Below are 20,128 nucleotides of genomic sequence, written 5' to 3' on the forward strand. Positions count from 1 at the left end.
GTGTTAATATGTACAAGTGTCAAAACACTTCAAATTGGCTCTATTTTGATTGCTAGATATCAATGTTCATACCCAAACTATAAACTTTTATCCCAGTACACATTTGTCTCGCTGGCCTGCTCTAACTGTTTGTTGTCTTTAATGAACCAGAATCCCTTGGGAAACCTGGATCAATCAACTTTATTTATATAGCGCTTTTACAATCACGATTGTGTCAAAGCAGCTTCACAGTGTCAAACAGGACAATATTGCGACAAAATTAGATTTGGCTGTACAGTCGTACTGGAGTAAACAGTGATGTTATCAGCTTATTTTAATTTATCATATAGCGACAATGTTGGCAGATCAGTATTATAGTATAGGATATCATCGCTGTCTCCAGTTTTTATGTCATATACACAGTAGCGTACCGTGGGGTTTCAGTCAGGGCCTTCACTAACGATCAACACGCCCCACGCCATAACAACACACACACACACACACACACACACACACGTTTGTTTTTGTGACATATGGGGACATTCCATAGGCGCAATGGTTTTTATACCGTACAAACCGTATTTTCTATCCCCCTACACTGCCACTGCCCCTAAACCTACCCATCACATGAAACATTCTGCATTTTTACTTTCTAAAAAAAACCTCATCCTGTATGATTTATAAGCATTTTGAAAAGTGACATGGCCAATGTCCTCATATTTCACCCTCTCCTGTGTGTCATAATACACACACACACACAAAATACAATAATGCACTGTACGCAATACTACTACGAACTTTGCTTTCATAGTGTACACGCGAGACAAAAAGGCAATTTGACTATTTATTGATGATACTGCACTCACGTGTCACCGTGTAGGCAAATGGTGAAAAGAATCAAAATCAGCTGGCACAAATACTCTTAAACAAACAAAAATACGGACCAACAGAACATCCAAAGAAACAGAAAAAACACTGCTTGTTAGCTAACATTACCGGCTTGACATCAGGATCGATCATTCGCACGCAGCCTGTCATCCGCGGCGGCCATAGTTTATTTCACACAGAATTCTCACAACCCGCGAAAAGTTCAGACGGCTGATGACATCAGCAGGGGGTAGCACACCGACACACCGCTGGGCCTCTGGGCCGTTCTATCACTACACATCAAATTTTGATTGGCTAATGACCCACGTCAGTCAAAGCTATGGTCCAATGGAAAATAGCAGCTTCAATGGAAGGCAAGCTATTCTACTAGTGCTGGTCCTCGGGGCTGTGATGCGTTTAGATGATGACATATGGAAAATACACCCAAAATAAATACATTCTTTCTGGAAATATAATCGTAACTATATATATATATATATATATATATATATAATGATTTTGACAGGGCCAGCAGAGAAGGCCCTGCTGGCCCTGACGGCCCACCACTGCATATACATAAAGAGAGCCATTTACTTAATTCCTAAATGAATCCGCCGTTTAAACTAATCGAATGAATGACTGACTCCTTTAAACATTTACCTCCACCTACAGGTTGTTTAAGTTTTGTATTTAGAGTATCAATTCTAAATACAAATAATAACAAATAATCTATTTCCATTTAAATTAAATAAAACATTAAAAGGTAAAGTTCACCCAAAAATGTATTCTGTCATCATTAACTCACCCTCAAAGCCATTGAAGCCTAAACGTTTGTGTGTAAAAAATTCTATTTTGAATCCAATAAAACATTTACACACACCCTGTAGAAGGCTGTATGGGCCGCTACGCGTGGGTTGTTTTTTTCTCCCATGGCTTTTATACTTTCTATCATGAAATAGCCAGTTTAATAAAGGCTTTTTTAATTTTCTAAAGAAGAATTTCCTTCTACTATATTCCAATAAAACATTTCTTTATTTGATGCTTTTCTCATTTAACACATTAATGACTTTAAAATGATCTTTTGGGGTATTTAAGCCAAATAAGATTTTCCGTTGGGAAAACGTTTCCCATCCAAAAACTGAATTTTCTGTGTTTCCGTGTTTTCACTGTCAGACGCTAGGGGGCGCTATTACACATCTTCTGAATGAGTACAGAATCTCCTGATCTAAACACACGCTAGGCAGAGGCAGAAACATCGTATGTAAACAGATGCATATGCAAAATAACATGATCGTCAACATTAAACATATAAATCAAAACTATCTAATGTTCCTGAATGAGATGTGGAGCCAGGACGAGCTACAGGACTGAAGCATTAGAGGTGTAAATGGACTCGATCATCTGTGTTTGATCTGATCTGAATCTGATCTGGAGTCAGTCTTTCACAAACACGTGATTTTCTCAGCTTTTTGTTCAAAATGTTGCTTTTTTATGAAGCTTACCCATATTCAGGTGGTGATAAAAAAAATAATGCATGAAGCTAGAATAAAACAGTTTTTTTTTTTTTTTAAAAGAAGAGGGTCTCTTTCTTTTGATATATTGCATGTTCAGATATTCATTAAACAAAATATTCTATGGGCTAAACATTTTTTAAAATTGTCAAAAATGGTCAAAAACTCTGGCGGTGGCTGGGAACTTTTTTTTTTTAAACGTTGGCGGGGAAAGAGTTTATTGCTATATTGTGTGATTAATTTACGAAAATAACAACCGCTTGACAGCTCTAGTTCAAAAGCAAAATGACAGATGTGTGTGAGAAAAATACTTTTTTAACTGTAAATCAATGCTTCCGTCCTATAAGCGACTGTACATGCATGCTTATGTGACAGCAGACTGGAAGCATTGATCAATAGTTACTAGTATTTTTTTTACACACACCTTTCGTTTGGCTTCAGATGCCATTGCTTCATCCAGTGGGGGTGTGTGGATTCCAGTCACGATCACTGTGTGTGGTTTTTAAAGCATCGAATGACTGACACCCATGCAATGGCATTATATGGACTCACAGAGATGGATTATTTTCCTACAAATCTTCGTTTGCGTTCATCTGAAGAAAAAGTAACACATCTGGGATGGCATGAGGATGAGCAGATGACGAGGAATGATCCTTTTTATCTCTTTATCCCCTAGTCAGATGGATGAAATGTCTTACATTTCTTTGGGTGTGACGGCCATGCGAGCGCGGACCATGTCCAGTGGGTATGTTATCATAGCAGCCGTGGTTCCTGCCATTGAACCAGCCAGCAGCCGTGGCACAGGCGGCAGAGCTCTGGAAAACAGCAAACTCTCACCATTAACACATTAAACTGGCTGAGCTGCAACACTTGTTTATCATAATCCATATATGTGAAGTAATGCATGTCTGGAATCTCCACATTAAAGGTGCTTTTAAGGCCATGCCAGCTTCCTCAGCTATTTTCATGGTGAGAGACCTCCGTTCATCTTCACACACAGTTTAAGATATTTTATATTTAGTCCGAGAGCGTATGCACACTATACTGTCCATGTTCAGAAAGGGAATAAAAACATCATCACAGTAGTCCATATGAGACATCAGTGGGTTAATTAGAGTCTCTTGAAGCATCAGAAATACATTTGGGTCCAAAAATAACAAAAACTACGACTTTATTCAGCATTGGCTTCTCTTCCGGGTTTGTTTTCAATCCACTACCTTTATAGTCTGAGGGAGACTGCACAGTCGCGAACGCGGATTGAAAACAAACCCGGAAGAGAAGACAATGCTGAATAAAGTCGTAGTTTTTGTTATTTTTGGACCCAAATGTATTTCTGATGCTTCAAGAGACTCTAATTAACCCACTGATGTCTCATATGGACTACTGTGATGATGTTTTTATTCCCTTTCTGGACATGGACAGTATAGTGTGCATACACTTGCATACGCTCTCGGACTAAATATAAAATATCTTAAACTGTGTGTGAAGATGAACGGAGGTCTTACGGGTGTGGAACGACATTAGGGAGAGGAGTTAATGACATACTTTTAATTTTTGGGTTAACTAACTCTTAAAAGCATTGTTCTGCTTAATCTTCATTATGTTATGTACAGCAAGTGTGTCCTGCTGTCAGTCACCACAGACAAAAATTCAACCCATCTCTCAGTATAAACAAGCATGAAATGTGTTCATTTCGTTGACGAATCATTTATATCATAATTTGTCAACAACCTTTTTTCCCACTGACGAAAACAAGACGATAACTAAATAAAAACTGACAAAAAGTATGACGGAAATCTATTTTCATTAACGAATAAAAACGAGAAGGAAATGTTAGGGAGGGGCGTTTCACGCGACAGCGCTTGAGAGCGGCTCAATAACTCACGTTTATGACAGGGAATGTTTATCAACTAATCCTGAGGAATAATGACACTGTTTACTTTACCATGTTTATATGGAAATGTGTTTTAGACGGTTGTAACGATGCACATTCCTCATCTGAACTTGCAATAGAGGTGCAGACATTTCGAAATAAGAGTCTGGGTGTATTTCTAGCTTGTTTATCATTAAAAGTCACGCATTATATATATGTTTTTGTTTACACAATAAACTATATTTATATCAGTAGCAGCATTCTGTGTCACCGCACTTCGTCACTCAGGAAAAAATCCTACAGAGGACAAACCTTTCACCGTTTTCCGGAGGATAAGGGATTACATGGAGAGTGGATTAAAAAAATATCAGAAGGGATCCTGGTCGTAATTTCTGCATTTTACTACAGACGAAGTTCGAAAGACTCAAGCAAAAGCAAGACTGGGACATGTCAAGTCAGATTTATTTAGCGCTTTTACAATACCGATTGATCCAAAGCAGCTTCACGGTGTTAAACAGGACAATATTGCAACACAATTTGATTCGGCTGTAGTCATTCTGGAGAAAACGGTGATGTTATAAGCTTATTTTAATCATATAGTGTCAACGTGGGCAGATCAGTATTATAGTTGATACAGTAAATTTACATGTGGGAGATATGTGTATGTATAAGCTACTGGATCTTCATATATGTAAAATAAAATGTCCATTTATCTAAAGAATAAAGTAAAATTTTATGACACATGGATGATGTCTTTCATAACTTTACAACTGGTCAGAACATCAGAAAGAAATAAGTCATTCAAAAACATTGACAGGCACACTGGTCTAGGTTTGTAAATGGTAACTACGTACATTTATTGGTATGGAGCAAGCCTGCAGTCTCCCTCTCATTTACTGAAGCTTTCGCGCCTCGATCGCCCCCCGGTGACCGGTCCCAGTATAGCCGCTCCTCTGTGATTTCTAATGGACGCGAGGCAAACTAAATAATAAAATTACACTTTAAAAATGTTTCCCCAAAGTTAGTTTATGTCACTGAAGGCAGTTATCATCACGATGATTTCATTTCAGGTGTTCGTTTTAAAAATAAGTTTAGTTTTAGTTAGTTATTTGATGCTATAAAAACGGGGGGTGTGACGCCATGATTGACAGCTGAGACTGACGGCTTCTCTGAGTGAAGTTGTCACTGAGGCACTAACTGACTTTTTTCGAAATTTTTGGGAGCAGATTAGAGCTTTAGCTTTAATTTCTACATTTCCATAACTGTTTATTTCACACCAACATAATTAATTGTTCTGCATCTGCGAGAGTGTGGGCGGGCTTTTGATATCGCAGCTGTACTTCCTGCTCTACTTCCTGCGCTCTACTGCGCAGACTCGGTCCCAAGATGTCAGCGCCGTGCACCCCCGCCTGAAAGCTTCAAATATGGCAAGCGGAAACGGATGATGTCGAGTCGTCCATATTTTTTTACGGTCTATGGTATGGAGGAATACAAATGGTCTGCTTGTATATTGTAAGTATGGAAAAACGTACCAGAAAAGGGCAGAACATTAGAAATTAAAATTAAAAAACATTAACAAATGAAAACTATATACATAAACATATTATCAGTGATGCATTACATGATTTTGTTACACACAGCAGGCAGAAAGTGAGGGACACAGAATGCTGCTATTGATTAGTACTGTATCGGAGTCCAGCTTCCGGGGTTTGTGTACCCCTCAACGGCGTTAGAGTTTTCAAAATGGCCGCCAGGTGAATAAGGCGAATACAACATTATAAAAACTATATAAATGTTTAAAAAAAAAAAAAAACATAAAAGTGAATTGAGCTCTTTCGTGTATTTTTGCACTTGAACGGTCAAAAACACAATTATGTCAAAATGTCCTTTTTGTCATATATTCAAGTAACAGTCAGTTATGTAACACTTAAATGCTCAATGAATGCATTACAATTGAACTAAACTCATTAGATTTTGGAGACTAAAACTAGACTAAAACTAAATGGCATTTTAGTCAAAAGACTATGACTAAGACAAAATCAGAATTTGCTGTCAAAATGAACACTGCGTGAAACAAGCTTACAGTAGTGAATTTCTCATTTGTGAGTGTCTTCGGATGGCATTTTAGTCAAAAAGACTGTGACTAAAATTAAGGCCCCATCCACACGGAGACATTTTTAGCTGTATACGTATACATATTACACCGTATCAGCGTTTCGTCCACACGGATCCGGCGTTTTGGAAGCATGAATCCGATATTTCTTTAAACCGGGTCCTAGAGTGGATAAATCTGAGAACGGTGTAGGTGTAGACGTAAATAAAACACATCCGTTAAATAGCAAATGTATTTATTGTTATTTTATTGTGAGATTTTGTCTCATCTCCTACCACTGCTATACCCCTTCTAGCCACAACTCAGTTTTTCTCATTTTTTAGCACACAGTGCCACACATGTATACTACATCTTTTTGAGTCAGTTTCGGTGATCTCGTGTGGACGCAGATATTTCTTGAAACGGGGCCTGAATCAGAATTTGCTGTCAAAATGAACACTGCGTGAAACAAGTATACAGTAGTGAACAGGGTGCGAACTAAGGGGGAGCTAGGGGGAGCTCGGCTCCCCTAAATAAGACATGGGCTCCCCTGAAAACGTGATTTGAGAAATTTTGGGGGGGTCTCAAAAATATTGACACCGTGTTATTTTGAGGTGCAATTTCAGTTTTCTGTAATGTGATCATCGTGGATTATTATATGTAAAATTGCTAAAAATATATAATTAATTCATGCATGACGGCAATTTAAATCTAATTCCCTTCAATAAAGATAACTATACATGCTGTTCTTGTCATGACCATCAAGGTGTGGTGGCACTGCGGTGCTAATTCCACTCATGTTTAGTACATGTCAACGCAAAGATTCGTAGAAAAAACTAAAACGAATATCCACTTCTTGATCTTGGATTTCTGGAAGAACAGCAAAGGAAGCTGACCCCAGGCCTCTGTGGTCGATTCTGTGATAAGGCATGTTATTCCCAATTATGTGTTGTGGCTGGGTTGATATAGGTCTGCGCGACTATCGATGTCCTAATAAGACTAACGTTAATTAAATGGAGGAATTATGGTATTCTTCTGTATGACGAGTAACTTCAACCGTTCATGTGAACTCAAAGACAGCCGGATGCTTTGTTTATAGACTATTTGTGGGCTTTTTGACCTATCAATTCTTGTTTTTTCTTCCTTCATTAAAATCAAAGATGTTCTTTAATGATTGTAAATTGTATATTAAGAGTTTCCGCAATGCATTAAGCAATAGATTGACCCGTTCACCAGTGTGTGAAGGAATAAACACGTCCTCTCTTCCACGCGCACAACCCCCCCCCCCCCCCCCCCACACACACACACTCGAAATGTGGGCTCCCCCAAAGGCCACGATATAGTTCGAACACTGGTAGTGAATTTCTCATTTGTAAGTGTCTTTGGATGGATAAATGAATGAATGTAAATGCCCATGTGCAGCGACTCACTTGCCCTGGAAGCCGTAATACTGTCCCAGAATCCTCTTGTACTGCTCATGCGCGCAGAACTGGATGGCAGCGTAAGGAATGACGCGCACCATCGTGGCCGAGTTTCCTCTCCACAGACTGAAGAAGCCGTCCTTCAGATATGTGCGGTAAATTAACCTGTACGCCTCCTGGAAGCCACAACATTTATGTATTTGGCAGATGCTTTTTAAGTGACTCGCATTGCATTCAAGGTGGACAGGTTATCAGTTCATGTGCAAAACTCGGCAAAGGGGCCAAAACTCGGGAATGCTTTACCTACTAATTTAAATCTTGAGATTAGCGGCAATGGTTTTTACAGAGCACTTAAAGAATGGTTAAAAACAAAACAACAGTACATATTATTTATATATATATATTCCTCTCTTATTGTAATTTTATGGTATTTCTGTCTTTGTTCACTGCAAAAAATGCTTTTCTTACTCAGTATTTTTGTCTTGTTTCTAGTCCAAACATATAAAAATTCTTAAAACAAGAAGAATTTACTAGACAAGCAAAAGTTATTGTCTTGTTTTATCACAAATAAGCAAAATAATGTTGTTTAAAGATTATTTAGTTTACCCCACAGTCAGATTATTTATCTTATTTTAAGCAAATTGCAAATTTTAAATTAAATTATTTTTTCCCAAAACAATTACCTTTTGCTTGTCTAGTAAATACTTCTTGTTTTAAAAAGTTTTAGATGTTTGGACTAGAAACAAGACATACTAAGTCAGAAAAGTATTTTTTGCAGTGTTGTTTTTTCTTTTATTATTATAATTATTATCATTATAATTTATTCTTTTGTGTATTATTATCATTATTATTATGTTTAAAAAATAAAATAAAAAATATTATTATTATTTAGTTTCAGGATGGTTATTATTCTCATTATATTTTTTTACTCAATATACAAAAGCCTCTCGTGGACAGGTGTTGAAAATTAGCATGTGCTAAAACACTTTATCCAATGTAACTGTTATGTCCGTGTCATTTAAATATTAATAAAATAAAATGGCACAGAACATTTTATTCACATTGAAAAGATACTCACCTTAGCGGAGAATCTATTCGACGACACTATAATGGGAAGATAAAGAGAAATATTTATGTTATTTCAGCTATAAAAAAACGAATTAAAGCAGCTTTTCAGCAATAAAGACAAGAAATGAATCATGCATTCCCATGAAACATCTGTGCGACTGCAAGGTTTATTATAAAACTGTACAGTCAAAAGACGTCATGAAATGTCTGAATGTCGTTGCAACCGATCACGATCATTCGGCCTCGTTTCTCTTCACTAACGGCACTTTTCTTCTCCATTGATGAGGTGTCAGTGTCTTCCAATCAGCGTGTTACGGATATCAGCTTTAAAATGTGGATTTACAGTCAATTTGAGTATAAAAATTATTTAACTTCTTAATCCGCACCGGATCGTGGGCGGGGAGTCTGACGCAAGTGGGCGTGTCTACTTATAGTTACTTTTGTTTTATACAAACTGTTCAATCAACTATCACAAACTATGCATCATTTGAAAGCTAAAACACTCAAGATTCATGTTCTGAACTCGTTTTTGCAATAAATACACCAGAGAGGAAAGGGTTAAATTAAATGCTAAAGCAGTGGCTATTTAAACATTAGCATAATGAACGCGGTACTCATCTTTCATCTCCTGACGTTCAGATCAGATCGGACGAATCCACAAAACAACAGCATACACGTCTGTGTAAGAGTCCACTCTTCAAAATGCATCCCACTTTTAATCCAAAACAACGAAAAAATAAGGGGAAAAAACGAAAAATCCTCCGTTGTTTGCATAAGCGCTTTGCGTTAAGAGTAATCAATCATGTCCATTTTCAATGAAATAGCAATTATAATCATTATTTTGACAATCTCCACTGTACTGTGGACTGTTCCGGTCATATTAAACCCTCCCAGGTCTCTCTCCTTCAATCACAAGCTCACTAGGACACATCCTAGAAAGGGAGCGCGTCACTGGGTGATACATCTGTCAGTCAAACTCGCCGGTCCTTTCAGTTGGATAAGCCTGTCAATGCCTAGCCAATGCATAGCCAGCATAGATTTGATTGATGGATGTAGTAACGAATCAAAAGACAATATTTTGCGTAATTTTTGTAAGAGATGTCGTAAGAAGCACTGGTGAATACCTCATGCTTACTTAGCGTCGTCTCCACAGTATTCATTAGTATCCAGCGCCTGCCAGTGTAAGCACACACACTTACACACAACCCGCAGACTAAATGAGAGACTGTTTTTATCAACTAAATGAGTTTTTTTTACACTTGTAAATTCTGTAAATAGTTGTTTTAGTTATCAGGGACTGCAAATGCATTATAATTAGCAGTTTATTGCAGATTTATTTGAATAAAAACTACTCTTTACTATTACACAAATGTTCTAATATAATTGGACTTTATTGAAAGGACGCCCAGTCTTTTTTGACATAAAAGCTTACAGAAGCTACATTTTTGAGAGAATCGTCCTCAAATTTTAATCAAAGCACGATCAGACATTCAGTTTTATATTTAGGTTATTTTCAGGGCATTAAAATTAAAATCTCATATTTTTTCCATAAGGGAATAATAAAAAAATAAAAACGTGAGTCACTTACATGCATATTTCCCCTTGTTTTAATCTGTCCCTATACTACTTTTGAGTTATTATGACTTTTGGGTAACATAATTTGAAGTGTCTAGTTTAAAATAAGACCACATTTATGGATATAGACCATAGGGTTTAAGAGCTGCAGACATTTTTATTTGGGGTATGTCGTTTTTTTTTTAATTCTCAAAGAAGGGTGAGGGTTAAGAGGTTTTAAATACCAACAAAAAAATCTCTTGTAATTTTGTTGTTTTTATGGAACTCATTCAATATGACTATGCTATAACAATAAATATAATAGTTATTATTATTTTATGGTTGTTGTTTAATATTATGTTTAAAACAAAGCAATAAATAAATATATTACTATAGTAATAATACTATTGCACTGTAAAATATATTATTTAATATTCATCTTCATTCTGTTGTAACTGGAGACCTTAAAGCCTCACTTTTGCTGACAACAGATTTATAAACAATTCTCATTACAAAATATGGGAGAATGATTGGCGTGTTGCATTATCAAGTGCACGTTATGAGTGTCCCAAACTCCCCGGATCTACACATGACCTGTTGTCGATGAACGGTTTAAAAGTTTGCACCTGTTCAGTGGATGAATAGTCATTTCTCCTCAAGTTCACACAGGTGTAGAACAACCTCATCCACTAAATCACACACTGTATCGCAGACTATCCCATGAGTTATGGATGCCAGTGAAGCGACGCAACTGACGCCGGTAGGTCACGTGACAGTAACCATATAAATAAACACATTAATATTCAAATGTAGTACCTACTCAGACAGTAGTAAGTGATTTTGGACGTACCATAAGCGTTTAAACACAAATGGAAGGATAGTAAGAGTTTTTCTTGCCTTGGAAGATAATCTTGGTTCGATCCAGTGGAGCGACGGCAGTTTTAGCCACGGCTCCTGCAAACGCTCCTGAGAGAAGAGAGTTCAAGACCGTCCGACCCTGTTTGAAACCCTGCACACACACACACACACAAACACAATTAGACACAGAGACACACACACACAATCAGATACAGAGACACACACACACAATCATACACACACAGAGAGAGAGAGAGAGAGAGAGAGAGAGAGAGAGAGAGAGAGAGAGAGAGAGAGAGAGAGAGAGAGAGAGAGAGAGAGAGAGAGAGAGAGAGAGAGAGAGAGAGAGAGAGAGAGAGAGAGAGAGAGAGAGAGAGAGAGAGAGAGAGAGAGAGAGAGAGAGAGACACACAAAGAGACACGGACATAGACACACACACACACAAAGAGACAGACATACACAGACACAAACAACACACACACACACACAAACACAATCATACACAGAGAGAGAGAGAGACACACACACACACAAAGAGACACGGACATGGACACACACACACACACACACACACACACACACACACACAAAGAGACAGACATACACAGACACAAACAACACACACACACACACACACACACACACACAATCAGATACAGAGACACACACACACACACACACACACACACACACACAATCAGATACAGAGACACACACACACAATCATACACAGAGAGAGAGAGAGAGAGACACACACACACAAAGAGACACGGACATAGACACACACACACACACACACAAAGAAACAGACATACACAGACACAAACAACACACACACACACACACACACACACACACAATCAGATACAGAGACACACACACACACACACACAATCATACACAGAGAGAGACATACACAGACACAAACACAAAATTAGACACACAGACACACACACGAACGCACGCAGAGAGATACACACACATGCACAGAGACACACAAACAGACACAGAGACACACACACACACAGAGACACACAATCAGACACAGAGAGAGAGAGACACACACACACACACAGAGACACAGACATTCGCATAGACACAAACACACACACACAGGCAGACACAGACACACACAAACACAACAAATGCACACAAACAAACGCACACACACACACACACACACACACACACACACACACACACACACACACACACACAGATTATTAATGATTCATGAATATTTTCACATATAAACTACATCAATCCGCCAATAGTTAAGCAAAGCCAGTGTTAATCATTGGAATGTGCACTAATCTAGCGATGGCGTAAACATGTCCAGACATGAGCACACACTGAGGCTTCTGGGAACGCCTCAAGCCGTCCCTCTAATCTTTATAAAGCAGAACAGGTTTAAATTCACACTCTTAATCTGTTTACACCCACAAACACATGACCTGAGGATTGTCTGAATACCAGTTTTATTAATCAAACCTCAAGTCCCCGCATGCTGAACGCCTGACTGACTTCAGACTAGTCAAGGCCTAGAACCGCTCAGCTACAGACTAATCCGCCCTGTTCATCAAAATATGAAGGATACAAAAACATCCACGATTATCCTGTGCCCAATGGAAGCAATTAAAAAGGTTTTCCACATGCTACAGACCAGAGTATGGGATGAAATTAGTCAATTATTAACAAATGCCTGCACAATTATGCATCTGCATCTCATAAAGCTCATGGATAATTGTGTATGCATCTGTTAAAGGTCCTGTTCTTCGCGATCCCATCTTTCAAACTTTAGCTAGTGTGTAATGTTGCTGTTAGAGCATAAATAATACCTGTAAAATGATAAAGCTCAAAGTTCAATGCCAAGCAAGATATTTTATTTAACAGAAGTTCCCTTTCAAAGCCGACAGCGAGCGGCCGGTCTGGACTACACCGCTGCACTTCCTGCTGTAGTGACGTCACTAGACCCGTTTGTTGACTAAAGCTCCGCCCACAAGAACACGCAAAATAGGGGGCGTGGTCTCGTTGCTCTCCCACGTGGAGAAGAGCGTGCATTCAGCGCTCGCATCGCCCCGTTATGGTAAGAGGCGGGACCTTTCCGGGGACAGTGCGCTAAGCTGCTGTCCAATCACAACACGGGAAGCGCCGGCCCAATCAGAACTCGTTACGTGTTTCTGAAGGAGGGACTTCATAGAACAAGGAAATCATCAGGCCGTTTTTAGGACAGAGGAAACAGCGCTGTACAGATAAGGCAATTGTGTGAAAAATACTGTTTTTTTACACGCGAAACATGAACTCATGTTATATTGCACACTGTAAACACAATCAAAGCTTCAAAAACACACGAAAAACAGGACCTTTAAACATTTTCAGACTAATTTCATCCCATTCTAGGGCAATTTGGGGGGGTGGATAAACCCACATGGAAATAAAACAGAAACATCATGCTAAAAAAGATAAATGATGGTCGTGATAACTATAATAACAACTGTAAAAGAACCTGACTCCTATTCTAAATATATTAGTGTATGACATTATTTTAAGAATGAAGAAGGATCCGGCACTGAAGTGGCCAGCCTGCAGTCCAGATCTTTCACCATTAGAAAACATTTGGTGCATCATAAAGAGGAAGATGCGACAAAGAAGACCTAAGACAGTTGAGAAACTAGAAGCCTGTATTAGACAAGAATGGGACAACATTCCTATTCCTAAACTTGAGCAGCTCGTCTCCTCAGTGCCCAGACATTTGCAGACTGATATAAAAAGAAGAGGGGATGCCACACAGAGCGAAACATGGCATTGTCCCAACTTTTTTCAGATGTGCTTTTAAAGTTTTTGCACTTTTTTCCTGGTATACATTGCAGAAACAGCTCAAATTTGAGTATCTACCGACAATGACACAGTTTAAAACTAGGATAAAGGACTATTTGAGTACTAAATGCACATGTGATGTTATTGAGTGCGGCTGGTGATTTTGTTGAGATGATGTTAAAGTGTTAAATGTTTTCTTTTGGTTATTTGTGTATATGTATTTTATTGTATTTTTTTTTCATTTGTTTGTTATTATTATTATTTATTTTATTTTATTTTTATTTTTTATTTATTTATTTTTTCTGCTGTCTTGGCCAGGACTCCCTTGAAAAAGAGATTTTGAATCTCAACGGGATTATTTCCTGGTAAAATAAAGGATAATAAATAAATAAATCAATAAAATGTGTTGATGCCATGAAATTTAAAATCAACTTATTTTCCCCCTAAAATGATCCATTTTCTCAGTTTAAAAATTTGATATGTCATATATGTTGTATTCTGAATAAAATATTGAAATGTGAAACTTCCACATCAGTGTATTCTGTTTTTATTCACAATTTGCACAGTGTCCCAACTTTTTGGAATGGGGTTTGTATTTTTACTATTTAATAAAAATATAAAAGGTATTACCAAAAGGTCAAATGCATTAAAAATGTACTTGAGGATGTTTTTAGTACAATACAAATATACTATAATGCATTTTTAATACATTTAATAGAACATCTTTTTCACCTGGGATTTGATAATCGCACTAAGCCATATAGCGATTTTGGTTTTATTTAAATTAATTGTGCCTTTCTAATACAGACACTTGAACACGTGAACCCTCGTAGGTGAGATGACCGATGGGATTTACTGTAAACACCACGGTCAGCAACCCACATGGAAATAAAAACTGAAAAATCATGCTAAAAATAACTAATGATGGTCGTGATAATAACTATAATAACAGCTCTTATTCTAAGTGTATGACATTATTTTGAGCTTAAAATTATCCCACATTTCTGGAAAATCATAGACTAAATAAAAATATAAATAACTATTCTCTTTCAACACTTAGTAATCAAGTATACAAAATACAAGTGTCTTTTAAAATCCAAATATTAATGTTCATTAAAGAGGTTACATTAGCTGGTAGTGCTGGAGCACTAGATTGACCAATCAGAGGACAGGAACACGACTACATTAAAGCACACGGTGACCCAACAGAACCCGAGAGAGAAGAGTCACCGATTTAACACTGAGGTTATCTAGAGATGGCGCAGGTTAAAACAATTAGAGACAAGCGGAGGATCTTTCTTCCAATGGACATTTGATCCCGAGATCATTGATGGAAAGCCGGAGCTCTGTCATCTTGTAAATAGATCATGAGTTACACATTTTCCACTGATAAAACGGCCAATCCGCCTTTAAACTCAAAGGGTATTCGATGGTAAAATGTTTTCTTGCATGCCATCTTAACCCTACTGTATCATATTTGATATGCACATTTTGTGATGTTCAAAACTACTTGATTTTCCATACATCATTCAATAGAAAAATCATGTTCAAATGTGAGCATTAAATATGGTCATCATCAGGCTCTTGAGGGAGGTCAATCATTTTAGTATTGCATTGCATTATATGCTTTAAAACTACTAGAAATTTGATCATAAAACTAAGCATTATTTCATCTTACTACGGCATTTTATTGGCAGATATTGCTATTTGTATGCATTTTATGCAAGTATCTGTTATATAGACCTCATTGATTTACATTACAATCAGAATGTAATTTATATATCAGCATCTGCATATACCAAATTGCATATATTTGTTTAGTTCCTATGAATTAAAATGAGCTGTTTTTCCTCCATATTCTCACTATATAAAAGCCTAATAAATAAAATATGGCACTCAACAAAAAACATATGCAAACTTTCGTTTTAGGGTTGTTTTTGTATTTTGTCTAAATTTTCAATGAACCTTTTAGATGTAAATATTACTGTCAGGCTTTACAGTGTTAATCTCGACTGAGTAATATAAACTGAGTATTCCTATAAACACTTTCAAAACACGGATCTTCTGCTCTTCCTGTTGCACAAACGAAGGCCAGCCTGAAACCCCTCACAAACCGGTTTTACATCTGCATTCACAAACAACACAGTGCATGTGCATTGATATGGTGTCTGAGCATTTACTGGTCCGAATGCTCACATATGAAGTCATACGGCTTCAGAATGGCATGAGGACGAGAAAATACTTTAAAATTCTTCAAAGAGTTTAAAATGAACCCTTGTGCTGTGTTGAAAACACCTTTTGTGTTCCGGGTCAAAAATGACCGGCATTTTAAAAATTGCTTGTAAATGTCTAATTATGTTATATTCAGGGATGCAAACGGGTGAGGGGTAAAAAATGTGAGAACTTTGCATGCCTAGAGAAAACATTTATCAATGTTTTTTATTTTATTTTATTTTTTATATTTATTTACTTTTCATGCTCATTTCTAGACGCTATTAAGTATCTTTGCATCTGCCTGAAAACTAATTCGAACAGGTAAGTTTTATAAAACACAAAAAAGGATTCAATAGGTATAAGAGCAGAATACATAAACAAAATACACAAAAACAAGACGAGGACAACCAGATAAAATATATGTTGGAAATCATCTTAGCTTCATTAACACTCAAAACTGAAAATCTCACCGGTTACAAATGCATCAATATGGGATACTTTGCACACCACCTCTTAAGTTAAACCCTATTTCTTTATTACCTTGTAATGTCTCTTCACAAAATGAGAAGAAAAAAAGATCAGCCTGAACAGACCCCCCCCTCTCCCTCCCTCTAAACACTTTCTCATTGGATAGGTGACCTATTTTGATCTCAAAAAGGTGATTTCTCACCTAAAGGGGAGGAGTTTGCATCTATGTATATTATCACCAAATATTTGAGTCAATATTTTTGTCAGCTTGTTTTCTTTCAATTAGGACAGGTTTTGTATTTATTTTAGAACTGATTGAACGTAGGACTCATTGATCTGATCTTATGCGCCTCAGTTAAATGCATTATTTGTGGATACATTTGTCAATATTCAACAAAATATGGGAAAAAATTGCACTGTTTATCACACTAGTGTGCTTCAATGCTTAAAGGTGGGGTAGGTAGGACTGATTTAAAACACTTTTGTCCAAATTTGATTAAACTTTCTTTATATGTCAATACATAATTAAAATGTAAGTTCTCTGAAAAGGAGAGTATAAAAATTGAGTGACTCTAGACTTTTTAATCTGCAATAAACACCGCTCATTATTTTCGTTCGGGACGAAAAAAATGATTGGCTTGGGCGACTGTCACTCTCTCTTGCTACCATGGCAACCACCGCTTTCGCTACAGCAGGGGTCTTCAACTAAAATAGCTTGGGGTCCAGAAAAAAAACCTTCTCACCGGCCGAGGTCCGGACAGTTATATACCTAAAAACATGAATCGATGTCTTTTTGCCAGACTAAAAAAATTAGTGTAGATTAAAATGTCTTTATTGAACAAAATATAATATGTTCTCATATAGATAAAGTATGTCTTTTCATTTTTTTAAAGCAAACAGGTAATCCTTCAAAAAATGTATTTAATTTTGAGGTTATTCTGTTTGCATTGGTACAAAATATCTAATTCACCCAGTAGCCATGTCTGACAAAAATATGATGAATGAAAAAATGCCTTCATCTCTAAATCTGCACTGAAAATACATTAATTTCAACATTACTAGCAACTAAAGTGCTTTTTCTGCTGAACTGAGATAAACAGTAACAATCAATGAACACACACCCTCCTGGTTAAAAAAACAAAACCGAAATCTCATAACATAATGTTATGTTCATTCACATGTATAGCCTACATTTAGTTAGGTAGAGACTATCTTCAGCACTGCTCTCTCTGTGCTTCAAATTGCACTGGTAAAAAATCATTAGCAATATTATCCAGAAACACAAACAGGCAAAAATAAGGTGCCACCAGTGTTGGAAAAATGAAAAAGTCCACAAAATATTTTATCTCTTTATTTCAAATGTTCCTTTAAATCCAGAAAAACGTAAATAACCTCTCAAAAGGCTAAGCTGAGTTGAGCTTAAAGATGGAATGGAAGCATAAACATTCCTTGTTCCAAAAAAAATAATAATAATAATAATAAAAAAGTGAATATAGCTACATTGTCTGAACTTCAGTGCATGTGAGAAATTGGCTCATTTATTTTCTGCGCCCTTACCTCAGACTGCTGAGGATAAAGGGGTCTTTAAAATGTGTATGGCTGAATCAGAAATCGCCCCTATACCCTAAATAGGGCATTATTTGAGGGGACAGCCATTTGTAGTGGCGTCCGAAACCACAGTGGACATGTTTGAGTGTACTCACATGTTGCACCGCAATAACGGGTGTACAGCCGATGTACACACAACAGCAGTCTGACTTCACGCACTCGTTTTCATTCACTCCTTCAAGTGAACTGTAATAGTGGACAAACGTAGGGAATAGTGAATGAGGGTTAAGGGGCCAATTTCTCATTCAGCCTCTGTTTTGCGCGCCGTTTTCTTCAGTCTCTTCAATGCGCGTCTAAACGTAGTGAGCATAGTAACGTAGCCGCACACCGGACTGAAGCTCATGGGCGCGTCTCAGGATCTCACACCGGACGCTCACATACGTGCAAGCTCAGTTTTGACTCGACTTCTGACAGAAGAGCTGCACGATGTATTACATTTATATTATATTTCCCTTAAATCGTCCATGTACATACTGATTTCACCCTGTGCTACAAGAGATACACTCATCGTGAAGTTCTTCTGTCAGGAGTCGATTCAAAACTGAGCTCGCGCGTAATGTGTGCGTCCGCTGTGAGATCCTGAGACGCGCCCATGAGCTTCAGTCCGGTGTGCGACCCCTTTAACTGTCAACGCAACCGTGGCAACATAGGAAAAACGGTTCTACTGAGCTGCCTGATATAAATGTGATTATTTATTTATTTATTTTAAATCGCATTTGGCATTTAGTTATTTCAGTGTGTCAAACAGCTTCGCGGTCCGGATGGATGCATCTCGCGGTCCGGATCCGGACCGGAGTCCGCCAGTTGGCGACCCCTGCGCTAAAGGATCCGCCCACATGCGCGCGCTCGTTTGATTCGAGCAGTTCAAGAGGCAAGAAACCTGTGCAGGGTTTTGCAGTCAGCGAAGGCAAGCATTGCAAAAAAGGAAGACAGTACGAGAAAAGGCAATGCACAGAAAGTCTTTGGTAAACAAAGAAATCAAACACGAGTAAATATCTGCGTGGCTTTTCATCGATGGTGAGAACTGAGGGACCTGAAAAACGACTCATTGCAGGCTGTATTTCTGCTGGACAGGTCATCTTTCATTTTGATTATACATTTTTTTGGTTTATGTTTTCATGAAGCATGTTTCAAGAGCACATGAAGCTGCCTAATATAGCTAACATAACATCACTTAGCATAAAGTTACAATATTATACACTTAGCCATTAGTAGAGATGATAAATACTCAATATGCTTAGCTCAAGTTGATCGCTGTTGTGTTGAATTTCACAAAATTTAACTTTAGATAACAAAATGCATGTGTAGAAGCTAGTACACTGCATCCAGGAACTTTTTTTTAGAGCTAAGTTAGCTTTAGCTACTGCTAATCAACAATGCTTTCATCATGGAAACTCTTACATGCTAAACACAGTGTTATGAATCTTACCCGAAATTCATCTTCATCACAGTATAACTGATGTTATTGGAAAAACATGATGCTACCCGTTTTTTTTGCCTTATAAATATAACTAGCTCTTTACCAAATCAAACAAAAATATATTTTAAGCTTTACCAGTATCTGTATTCTAGCTTGACAGTGAGTACTAAAAGACATCTTATTTGTTTATATTCATTCTGATAAAGTTAGATGTTTTATCACATGTGATTCTGACATGATGTCACTACATGCACACTGCTCGTCTGAGGTCAATAATGCGTCTTCCAGCTGATTGGTCGGTGAGGCGCATTCATGTGTTTTGGGGGCGTGGCTTTGGAAAGAGCCCAGAAGGGAGAAGGCGGAGTGAATGGAAATAAT

At 37.5% G+C, this 20,128-nt stretch overlaps 1 protein-coding gene across 2 annotated transcripts in view; it reads right to left on the minus strand.

The window, feature by feature from the left end:
* Window positions 1–20,128, minus strand: part of slc25a42 (solute carrier family 25 member 42) — a 34,926-nt gene that overhangs the window by 6,280 nt on the left and 8,518 nt on the right. For both annotated transcript variants that reach the window (XM_067452869.1, XM_067452870.1), the window contains 4 exons: window positions 11,263–11,374; window positions 8,822–8,847; window positions 7,753–7,919; window positions 3,056–3,172 (listed from right to left, as the gene is read on the minus strand). In XM_067452869.1, coding sequence (XP_067308970.1) covers window positions 3,056–3,172; window positions 7,753–7,919; window positions 8,822–8,847; window positions 11,263–11,374 — 422 coding nt within the window. The remainder of the gene's footprint in view (window positions 1–3,055; window positions 3,173–7,752; window positions 7,920–8,821; window positions 8,848–11,262; window positions 11,375–20,128) is intronic.

Source organism: Pseudorasbora parva, chromosome 9 (genome assembly GCF_024679245.1).
Source record: "Pseudorasbora parva isolate DD20220531a chromosome 9, ASM2467924v1, whole genome shotgun sequence".
Classification (NCBI taxonomy): domain Eukaryota; kingdom Metazoa; phylum Chordata; class Actinopteri; order Cypriniformes; family Gobionidae; genus Pseudorasbora; species Pseudorasbora parva.